Raw genomic sequence first — 11,815 nt, forward strand, 5'->3', positions numbered from 1 at the left:
GAAACACGACTTGGAGAGAAAAGGGCCGGGAGGCAGCTGAACTAGAGAGAGTGGAGGGTTTGGAGCGCTGGGCTCAGGGGCTCCGTGCATTGTATTGCTGAAAAGCATGGATGGGGCGGACTCACCAGAGGTGGCAGCAACAGGCCAGTTCTACTCTTCAGCCTCTTTTTCCAAACCCAGCTTAGGCGGTGGTTTCCCACCGACTTTCTTTTGATTGTGCACAAGCAAGCACAGGGGTGAAAGGTCACAAAAATGGCGCTGGCCGTTCGTCTTTTACCCCGCCTGCTTTTTTGTGGGTCTCTGCCAGGCAGAGCCGCCAGACCCCGGATCTCTCGAGCAGCCGAAGTGAGGCCGCCGTTGGCTGGATTTTGCTGCATCTGCCGCCGCCACCACCTCGGCTCAAGGACGGCCCCTTTTCTTTCAGTCACTTGGGTCTCGGCCAGTCCACTGCCTGCTCCGGGCCCCCAGCGTCCCCTGCTCAGCTCTCCGGGACTTGCCGCAGCCCTCCCGGTTTTTTCTGTCGGCTCTCGGCGCAGCTACAGCACTGAGGAGCAGCCCCAGCAACGCCAGAAAACCAAGATGTTCATTCTGGGCTTCTCCAACCCCATCAACTGGATTCGGACTCGAATTTACGCCTTCCTTATCTGGGCCTATTTCGACAAAGAGTTCAACATCACAGAATTCTCAGAGGGAGCGAAGCAGGTTTGTTTATTTCCCTGGAGTTGTCCTGTACGCCTCTCATGCAGCCAACTATTACACGCGAAAGTGTTTAGCAGTGAAGTGTCCCCACTGGCTCCCACATTATCAAACCTTAGTAGTGACCCATTGGCCTCTTCTTGACTTTAAATTTACCCTCTGCTTCTTTTTCCTCGTCGCCGAGGCCCTCCTTGTTGATGGAGACACCAGGATGAAGTCCTCCAATTACCTTTTCCACTCTACAAGTTTTGAATCAGATAGAAATGGATTCAAAGCCCATTTCTACCTCTCAAAAGTAACGTGGCTTTGTCTTTTCTGTACATGGCTTTATGCAAAATGAAGAAGACAATGTCTGGCACATTGTAGGTACTCCATAAATGTATGCTGAATAAATGAATGAGTGGGTAGGACTGTTTTGAAGAGTAAATGAGATAACATTTCTAAAATGCATAATGTGATTTTGGGTAGAACATCAAAACTTTCTGCCAGCTATTGTCAGAGCTCCTCTGCCCTTTATTCCTCGTACCCTCATTCCCACCTCTCCCCATCATAGTCCTAGAGAATTTTCTCCTTTCGAGGATTTGCTAAGACAATCTGGTCACTGCTAGGTGCACAGCACCCTGAACACTGAGAAAAGGCTTTGGGTGAGTCATTCCCCTGACCATGACAGTTCTGTCCCTCTTTCTGAGTGGCTGGTAATACTCCACCTTAACTCTTGCCACATGTAGGTCACTTTGGTTCCTGAGATTTGCAGGTTTTGTGTATACATGCATTTTTCTACGATGCAAGTCCATCCATAACTTCCTTTTGAACCTTTTAGAGAGTTTGTCATCCCCAAACATTTTTGAACTATTGATAAACAGTAGCAGTCATAGTTTATTTTGCCCTTCATACCTCCATGATTTTAAAATTATGTCATCAATGTAATCATTTTACAGTTGAGTGTATACTGGTATTGATATATTTACTCCTAATCTATAAACACATTTATATTATGTGACCTGTTAGTTGTAAATTAAATGTTATTATGTGTCAATATAAATTCCTTCCCTGATTCAAAAACTCTTCACTGATTGATATTGATTTAAAAATTAAAAAGCAAAGAGAACTTGATTAATAGCATCATAAGGGGTAAACCTTTGCTCATGTCAGTCTCAAAACCTTTTATCCATGCAGATAAATTTGCATGATCCTGCTGTTCTCTACAATGCCCACTGCTGACATGTGAACTTGTCTACCTCATGACACATACATGGCTGAGCTTATTTATGTGTTAATAAGGAATGGAAATCATCTCCCTACCATAGGCAGGAGTTAGGTCTTAGTCCCTATTTGCTTTTGAATGCAGAAGCATGGGATACTTGTTAGTCACTCTGATCTTGGAAGTCCTCCAACTCTCAGCTATTTTAGCCTCCCTCACTTTGCTATTAAGTAGCATCTCCACCCCTTCATCAGCCAGTCTGTGTGCAGTTTTGTCTCTTCTAAATCAATTTCTGTGTATTTAACTATTCTGATGTCCAAAAAGGATGTTGAGTCATCCATGGCATATTTTTGGCAGTTTCCTTAAATTACTGGTTACTTAACATATCTTTCAAATCAAACATTAGTTCTTCAATGCCTGAGATTTAAAAAGACAGGGCTAAAAATCCTTCTCCCTACTAGATGTCAAAATACAACTGTACCTTCCTTTGCATGAGTGTGATTTGAGGCCTCGGGAATAATCTGGTACAAAAACATTAGTGTATTTGCTCTCATGGGTTGTACTTGCCCTTTCTCCTTAGGCTGACCTCCCTGCAATAAGGTGTTATCTTGGATTGTGATTAACAATTTTTACAATTTAATTTTTTTTAATTATAGGACATGAAAATGAAAAGGCAACTTAGGGCTTATTATTCTAGTCCAATGCTATTTCACAGATGAGAAAATTAAGTTCTAGAAAAGTGTACTGATTGGTCCAGAGATGTATAGCTAGTGACTGCTGAGGTACACTGTCTTGTGACCACTCCACAAGCAATCTTGGTTACCCAGAGTCACTGAAATTGAGATGGTTAAGTACAGTCTGGGCAAGCATTTTATTTATCACCTGAGCCAGGAGAATAAGTGACCCAGTGCTGTAAGTGGCTTTATTACCTCCACAGACCACGCTCCCCATTAGTATGTGTATATGACATGCTGTCTTCTCTATTACTGCCATCAAACCACATTCATCACATTGTAGCTTTTACTATGAAAAACAGGGGTATTTCCTAGATGCCTCTAGGCTAGATATTCCTTATCAGTCGAGTTTACGATAGTTCCAATGCTGACTCCTCAGATTTAATGCAGACACCAACCTAGTCCCAGCCTCCCATACTTTTGATCAACTAGCTATAAATTGGGAGTTCTCCTATCCCCCAATAGTTTGCTAGAATGGCTCGCAGAACTCAGGAAACCTCTTTACTTGCTATTTCCAGTTCATTTTAAAGGAACTGCCTGATGGAAGAGATGCACATGTCAAGGTATGTGGGAAGGGGTGTGGAGTCTCCATGCCCTCTGCAAGTGTGCAGTCTTCCCGCATCAACAAGGGTCACCAACCTGGAACCTCTCCTCATAATTGTTTCCCTTAGGGGTTTTATACAGGTTCAGTTATGTAGGCATGATTAATTAAATCATTGGCCTTTGGTGATTAACTCACCCCAGTACCATATTCTCCCTGTAAGTCTAGAGGTGGGCCTGAAAATTCCAGACCTCTAACCACAGCCAGCCCCCGTCTTCTAAGAGTCACCTCATTAGCCTGAACTCAGGAATGGTTGAACAGGCTAGGAGCTCTGTCTGAACCAGGAACCAGAATGCAGACCCAGTATATATTTCTTATATCACAGTATCAAACGACGGATATGTACATACTGAACTCTCCCCTCTTACAGCCTTCTAGCCACATTAATCACTTACTCTTTGTTTTCCTGTATTTTGCTTGCACATTTTAGCTTTGCTGTACAAAAGGGGGCTATTTCCTAGAAGCCTCTTTAGGTTGGACACTTTTTTATCATCAAAGCCTCTTTTTATCAGGGCAGCCTCCGAATGGTTCATTATTATCATGTAGGATAATTTGCTCAGGTGTAATCTTTCTTGACCACACAAACTGGAGTCCCACAGTTGGGCTTCAGTATGATGGTTGTGGTCTTCGGTTCTTTTTACCAAAGTATTACCCATCTTCCACACATGAAGGCTTACTAAAATATGTAAGGGTCTCTTACCCCTGAGGTGTTTGCAAGGGGTCCTTGAATCCATTTGGACTTGTGCATTTTCTCAAAATTCAGCTTCATTATAGTAGTTTGTTATGAGTGCCATAACAAAATACCACACTCTGCATTGCTCGAACCACAGAAGTTTATTTTCTCATAGTTCTGGAGGCTTGAAGTTCAAGATCAAGGGGTTGGCAGGCTTGGTTTCTTCTGAGGCCTCTTTCCGTTGGTTGCAGGAGCTGCCTTCTTTATGTGTCCTCGCGTGGTTTTTTCCCTCTGGGCACAGGTGCTCCCTGGTGTCTCCTTGAGTGTCCAGATTTCCCCTTACGAGACCACTGGTTAGATTCGATTAGGGCCCACCCTCATTTACATAGTCATCCCTTTAAAGGCCCCATCCAAATATGATCACCTTCTGAAGTACTGGTATCTCAGCATACGAATTCGGGGAGAACACAGTTCAGCCCATAATAATTATGGGATGTTGTCTCTGACATGCCTGTGCGACCTCTTTCTCCTTCCAGTTCTTCCGTTTTCCCCTTTGAGGTTCCTTCCTTTGGGAAGTCCTCTCTGGTTCTCCCAGACCGGCTTACGTACCGAGCTCTTCTGCATGCTCCCACATCCTCTTGTTCTCACCCCTGTCGTGATTCTTGAACTTGTCTGTTTACTTGCCTTCTCCTCCTTACCTGAAGACAGGTCAGGCCTCATGTGCAGTTTATTTCTCACTGCTAGCGATGTGGAGGATTGCAGGGGGTTCCCCTCGCTTCAAGGTGACACCTCATACATCACAGTCTAAACACTGCAGTAGGCTGTGTCAGCTCGTGATCTTTTCTGCCACTTGTCCAAACCTGCCTTCTCTAGCTCAGTGGTTCACACCACATTACTGTGAAAGGAAATATGCAGGAGGATTTTTATTGCGGGCCTGCTGTGTACACCCCGCGTTATCTTTCCCAGGTCCTGAGAGTGGATCCGCAGTCAGCAGTGTGCCTACTTACTACCGTGCGGGTGGGGAGACCGCAGGGGGAAAGAAAAGCCAGCCGACCAGGGGTTGGGCCTGACGTTGTCTTAGTGCTCGACATCGTCTATCACCTTTATGTTAAAATAGTCTTTGTTACACTTAGCCGTTTAAGAACTGTACATTGTATGGTATTTTGCCTGGTGTTTTGAAATAATAATCACCACCCTCCCTCCACTAATTTTTTTTAAGGCTTTCGCACATGTGTCCAAGTTGCTGTCAGAGTGTAAATTTGATTTGTTGGAAGAACTTGTAGCCAGAGAGGTAAAATATACCTTTAATTTTCCTTTAAAAATAAATGTATTATTGCCTTGCAATCAAATGATGTATAGTACATTGTCCTTATATATACTTAAAAATACTGTGTGTGCCATCAGCCAGAGTCGAGTCCCTGTGTCATTCCTTCTGGGTACTTTGGGTTTCATAAAAGTGTAGAATGACTTGCTACTAAGGCATAAGTAAGTAAATATGATGTCTCTCAGTTGTTCTCATGTTAGACTGGTCTGTTAGAAATTACCTCACCTAATAACTAGATGGTTTTCAGCCTTGCTGTTGAAGTTGAGTAAATATGGTAGTAAATTTAAAAATAAGACTAGAAAAATACATTTCATGAACAAAGCTTTCAGAAACTCAAGAGGCGAATTACAGTTTGCTTTTTCCAAACTTAGGTGCTACAAGTATTGAAAGAAAAGGTTACTTCTCTACCTGACAACCACAAAAATGCCCTCGCTGCTGACATAGATGAAATTGTGTACACGTCAACAGGAGACATCTCCATTTACTACGATGACAAAGGTAATGCTGGGCCACAGGCCACTGTAAATGACTCACAGTTGTCCAGGTAAGCAAAATCGTGGGAGTTTGTTGGTGGACGTGGATATGTATAGGACTTCAGGGAAAATAATACGTTCTTTGAAGACCGAGCCCTGGGAGAGTTCAGGCACAGTAGAGCTTCTCATGCCCTTCTATCCGGAGCTTTTCCGTACTGCTCTTTAATTCACAGGAGAGAGCGTTGTCACTTAGGTTGCTGAAAAGAGTCTGTCCAGGACGAGCTACTCCCATGTCTCAAACTAAAAATACTTGTCTTTCAGATTTCCTAACTCGAAGGAAACAAGTGAGCATTTTAAATGTCCAGCCGTAGGTTAAATAGAAGGAGTAAAGGAAAAAGTAGATAGTATCAGCTAAAGACTGTTTTGAAAGTAAGCTTAACTGCAGAACTCCCAAGCTGCATTTACCTGGAGACAGTGAAAAAAGTTGAAAGGGACTGCAGTGGTGATTCGGTTCGTCTTCTTGTCCGGTGCACTCATTTTCCCTGCAGCATCCTGAAAACGCGCTGATTGATTTACTCCTGCTGCAGACACTTGCGTGTGTACTGTGTGCCAGGCACATAGGAAATTAGCTTTTGCTTACACAGGGAATTCTGATTTAAAACATTTGTAAAAGTACTTGTACATGTTTTTCATAATTACTTTTTCTTTCCTAATATTTTAAATTGCACCTTTGTACCTCAGTTACTACCTGATTTTTACTTAAGACGTTGTTGTATTCACTGGGCATCGCAAAGTGAATTAGGATGGAACAGAAGTCTTCCTTCTTTCTGGCAGTTGGTATTGATTACCTAGCAGCAAGAAATGTTTTTCCCCCTCATTTTTGGTTTGACAATAAGTATCTTTTATAATTTCAGAAAGTGCCACAAATTGAAAATAACGTGTATGGTACACTTAATAAGTAGTACATGCTCACTAAATAGTAGCTATTATTACTGTGATTCAGAGAAAAGAGCAAGTATGTCATTTGTTCTAAGAGAATTTTATGACAATGGAAAGGTAGCAATATTGGTACCTTAAGTTAGACTAGAATAGGCAAAAAATTTGATCTATAGCAACTGTGTAACTACTACCAGTTTCTATTTCATTTTGGATACATGGGTGATAGATGATTGTGATTTGTATTTGTGTGTTTTTCCTTTAAGGCAGGAAGTTTGTTAGCATCCTGATGTGCTTTTGGTATCTGACCAGTGCCAACATCCCCAGTGAAACACTGAGTGGAGCCAGCGTGTTCCAGGTTAAGCTGGGCAATCAGAACGTGGAAACCAAACAGCTTCTTAGTGCAAGCTATGAGTAAGTCTAATCCCATTTCATTGTTTCCTTTCTCCAGAAAATGGATGGTAACATGAAAGTATGGAAACAAAAGGGAGCTTTAGGAAGAAAGCATTGAAATTTGACAAGTTATTTATGGAGAGAAAAAGTCATAATGACACATTGGCCATGCAGCAGGCGTGTTCAGAACATAGAAGGAGGTAATATTTCTGAATGTCACTAAGCAGTGTGTCAGCCAACTGTTGGTGCATTACCAGCCACTGCAAAGCTCAGTAGCTTTAAACAGTCCATTTATTTTGCCTATTTTACTGCTCGGGAATTTTGGGAAGGCTCCGCTCTGGGGTTGTCTCTGCTTCACCTGGCATCAACCCAGGTGACAGGCTGGAGGGTTCATTTCCACGGTGGCTTCTTCACTGACACATGTGTCACCTTGGTGCTCTTTGGCTTCTCCACATAATGTCTCATTCTGCAAGACTTTTCTTCATGGCAAGGGCTTGTGGTAGTCTCAGCCAGTCACATGTTTCCTGGTGGTTGGCTTTCAAGGGGCAGAAGACAAGATACCTGAAAGGGCTATGCCCAGGGTTCGAACAACATCATTTCTGCCATAGTTCATTTGTCAAAGCAGTCACAGGACGTGCACAGGTAAAAGGGCCTGGAGAGACTCCACGTCTTTAGGGGCAACAGCAAAGGCACATTGCCCGTGAGCGCTGTGGATGGGAGATACGCTGATGGCTCAGGTTGGAAGATGAAATCTGCCATAATTGGCACGTGGACTGTGCGCTCACTAGACATTTATTGACCATCTCCCATTTACCAAGTACCCTAGAAGGGGTTCAAATCCAAAATTAATGGGTTCCTGCCCTTAAGGATTACCATCTAGTGGGAGGTTAGCAAATTATTTAAAAGAGACACGAGTTTGAGATGACATTTATGATTAAAGATATTCCCTGCTAAGACCACAGGCAGTGCGTAAGCTCTGTTACTTTCAAGATTGATCTAATGTGTATGAACCAGCTGACACTGAAATCCTGGTTTCAGCACCATATCCCATACATTTCTCCTCGTATTGGGCATATGTTATAGCTAGTATTTAATGACAGACTAATACCCCAGCTTCTCATAGGATTAGCAGATGTAGGAGATCAGGCCATTAAAAATACTCATTTTAGTTGAGAATGTATAGTACTTTGGATTTTGTGAGACTATTTTTTGTGAAACTTCTTTTTATTTTGATTTTTACCTACCATTGGCCATTAGCTTATTGCCAACAATTTCCTCTGATATACACTTGCAAATTAGTTATCTAAAGAGTGTTTGGACTGATGTAAGATTCACATTATTTGACTTTTTTCCCCCTAGATTTCACCGGGAGTTTACACAAGGGGTAAAGCCTGACTGGACTATTTCACGGATTGATCACTCCAAGTTACTAGAATAATCTTTTCTTGGAAAAATCTGCTTATTGGACTTTTAGCAGTTGCTGTGAGAAACTGAGGAAGAAAATTTTTGGATCAGTCGATGTTCAGTTAGTCAGGCTTATGGATTACTTTTGTATCATTATACTCCTGGTGGTGAACTGGCACGATACAGTAAAGCGCTCTCACAGACTGCTGTCGCCTTCTGTGAAAGAGGTCCAAATAAACTGCGGCAGCCCACTGCTGGTGTCATGTTCACTGTCGTTGCGTGTGTGTGTGTGTGTGTGTGTGTGTATGTGTGTGTGTGTATACAAACTAATTGTATAGGCAATAAAAGAGGTACTGAAAAACTACACATTTCTAAATTAATAGTCCTCAAATATTTTATTTGCTGTTAATACGTTTAAACCAATAATTCAATATATGTAAGGTTTTTATTTTTTATTTCTTAATTTTATTTATTAATTTCTAGAGAGAGAAGCCTCAATTTGTTGTTCCATTTATTGATGCATTCATTGGTTGCTTCTTGTATGTGCCCTGACTAGAGATCAAACCCCCACAACCTTAGTGCGTGGGGATGACGTCCTAACCAACTGAGCTGCCCAGCCAGGGCAAGGCTATTTTTAAATATCAGTGCTACCCTGGCTGCATTGCTCAGTTGGTGTCATCCTGTACACCAAAAGGTTACAGGTTTGATTCCCCATCAGGGCAATACCTAGGTTGCAGGTTCCACCCTCAGTTGGGGCACATGCAGGAGGCAACCAGTGTTTCTCTCTCTCCCTCTTCCTCTCTAAAAGCAATAAAAACATCCTAAGATGAGGATTAAAAAAAAATCAGTGTTACTATTTGTTTACCTCTTTAGCTAGATGAGAAGAATAGAATTATAGCAGATTGGTCACTGCACAGTGAATTTGAAACTTTCTAAAGTACAAAGAGGAAAAATAAATAAACAGGTCATCAGCCACCTGTTAGATAATCTCCATCTTATACTTGAATTTGGAGTCCTAGAAGTTGGGGTAGAGGGGATAAAAACAATATAAGAAATGTCAAAATTTTAAAAATTAATTAGAACTATAAACTCACATGCCCAAGAAATTCAACAAGCAGATTAACACAGAACCTCACTGAGTACATCACAAAGCATTGAAAACCAGAGAAAATTATAAAAGCAGCTGGAGAAACAAAACAACATTCTATACAGAGAATGATCATTTTCCTTGAACTGCAAATCAGAAACCTTGGAATGATGCCTTTAAAATGCTAAAAGAAAATAACCTATTGAACAACAATTCTATATTCAGCAAAATTATTCTTCAGAAAAGGTGAGAGAAGACTTTGTCAAAGACAGTTTGTTGACAGACCTATTTTACAACTGTTCAGGACCAAAGGGGCAGAAGAGACTCAGCAATGGGTGGGGCAATTGATTATCTAAGAAATTGCTCACAAGATTGTGGAGGCTGGTATGTCCCAAATCTGCGGAAGAGACCAGCCAGCCAGAGACCCAGGGAAGAGCTGCTGCACCTCAAGATGAAGGAGTCTGGCAGCGTTCCTTCTGGGGGGTTGGTCTTTTTCCATTAAGACCTTCAACTGATAAAAAATTCCCAACAAACAAGCCCTGGACTGGATGGCTTCCAGGTGAATATTACCAAACATTCCAAGGAGAACTAACACCTCTCCTCAAACTATTTCATAAAATTCAAGAGGGGGAAAGGCTCCCAAACCCATTTTACAAGCCAACATTATCCTAATTCCAAAATCAGATAATGACACCACAGAAAAAAATTTATAGGTTAATGTCCCTGATGAACATAGATGCTAAAATCCTCAACAAACTATTAGCAAACTGAATATAGCAATGCATCAAAAAGGTCATGCACAACGGTCAAGTGGGATTTATTGCAAGGATGCAAGGTTGGTATAACGTTCACAAGTCAATCAATGTGATTCACTACTTAAACAAAATGAAAGATAACCACATGGTCATATCCATAGATGCAGAAAAAGCTTTTGATAGAATCCAGCACCATTTATGATAAAAACAGCAAAGTGGGAATAGACGGAACATACCTATACATAATAAAGGGCATATATGACAAACCCACTGCCAGCATCATATTCCATGGGCAAAAACTACAAGTGTTCCCCTTAAGATCAGGAACAAGACAAGATTATCCACTTTCACTTATTCAACATGTACTGGAAGTCCTAGGCATAGGACTCAGACAAGAAATAAAAGGCATCCAAATGGAAAGAAAGAAGTAAAACTGTCTTTATTTGCAGATGACATTATACTGTACATAGAGAACCCCAAAGCTTCCAGCAAGAAAGTACTAGAATGATAAATGAATTCAGCAAAGTAGCAGGATATAAAAGTAATATCTAGAAATCGGGTGCACTTTTGTATGCCAATAACAAACTAACATAAAGGGAAATTAAGAAACAATCCCATTTACGATTGCTTCAGAAAAAATAAAATACCTAGGAATAAACCTAAACAAGAATGTAATAGACCTGTACTCAGAAAATGATAAGACATTGAAGAAAGAAACTGATAAAGATACAAGTAATTGGAAGCACATACCGTGTTCATAGACAGGAAAAATTAACATCATTAAAATGTACATACTACCCAAAACAATCTATAGATTCAAGGTAATTCCTGTCAAGATTCTAATGATGTATTTCACAGAACTACAACAAATATTTCAAAAATTTATATGGAACCACAAAAGGCCCTGCATAGCAACAGCGATCCTGAGAAAAAACTAAGTTGGAGGAATCACGCTACCTAACATCAGGCTATACAAGGCCATACTATTCAAGACAGCATGATACTGCGTAAAAACAGACACATAAATCAATGGAACAGAATACAGAGCCCAGAAATAACCCTCCACCTTTGTAGTCAATTAATACTCAACAAAGGAAGCAAGCACATACAATGGGCTAATGGTAATTTATTCAATAAAATGGTGCTGGGAAAATTGGACAGATACATGCAGAAAAATGAAACTAGACCATCTTACGCCACACACAAGAATACATTCAAAATGGTTTAAAGACTTAAATCTTCAACCTAAACCATAAAAATCTTAGAAGAAAACATAGGCAGCAAAATCTGACCTTGCTCATAGAAATATTTTGTTGGATATATCACCCCAGGCAAGGGTGAAACAAAAAAAAATAAACACATGGGACTATATCAAATAAAAAGTTTTTGCACAGCAAAGGAAATCATCAACAAAATAAAAACACAACACACAGAATGGAAGAACATATTTGCCAATACATCTGATAAGGGGTTAATATCCAAAATTTATAAAGAATTTCAAAGCTCAACACCAAAAAAACCTAAAAACCCAATTAAAA

At 40.9% G+C, this 11,815-nt stretch overlaps 1 protein-coding gene across 2 annotated transcripts; it reads left to right on the forward strand.

Moving 5' to 3' along the window:
* The first annotated feature begins 53 nt into the window (after positions 1-53).
* On the forward strand, positions 54-8,686 carry MAIP1 (matrix AAA peptidase interacting protein 1). Of its 2 annotated transcripts, XM_037167529.2 has the most exons (5): positions 59-702; positions 5,125-5,196; positions 5,601-5,727; positions 6,905-7,052; positions 8,391-8,686. In XM_037167529.2, exons 1-5 carry the CDS (start codon positions 253-255, stop codon positions 8,467-8,469), a joined length of 876 nt encoding a protein of 291 aa, XP_037023424.2. In that variant the 5' UTR covers positions 59-252; the 3' UTR covers positions 8,470-8,686. The 2 variants fall into 2 exon arrangements, with proteins under 2 accessions (XP_037023425.2, XP_037023424.2); XM_037167530.2 differs by lacking the exon at positions 5,125-5,196 and having other exon boundaries at positions 54-702.
* The last annotated feature ends 3,129 nt before the right edge of the window (positions 8,687-11,815 follow it).

The sequence above is a fragment of the Artibeus jamaicensis genome, unplaced genomic scaffold, assembly GCF_021234435.1.
Source record: "Artibeus jamaicensis isolate MK-2021 breed Jamaican fruit bat unplaced genomic scaffold, CSHL_Jam_final contig_391, whole genome shotgun sequence".
NCBI lineage: Eukaryota > Metazoa > Chordata > Mammalia > Chiroptera > Phyllostomidae > Artibeus > Artibeus jamaicensis.

Excerpts from the sequence above, each read along its gene's own strand:
- MAIP1 (XM_037167529.2), top strand. The coding sequence starts at position 253 with ATGGCGCTGGCCGTTCGTCTTTTACCCCGCCTGCTTTTTTGTGGGTCT. Across the intron at positions 703-5,124 it reads TCTCAGAGGGAGCGAAGCAG|GCTTTCGCACATGTGTCCAA; the intron begins GTTTGTTTATTT and ends ATTTTTTTTAAG. Across the intron at positions 7,053-8,390 it reads CTTCTTAGTGCAAGCTATGA|ATTTCACCGGGAGTTTACAC; the intron begins GTAAGTCTAATC and ends TTTTCCCCCTAG.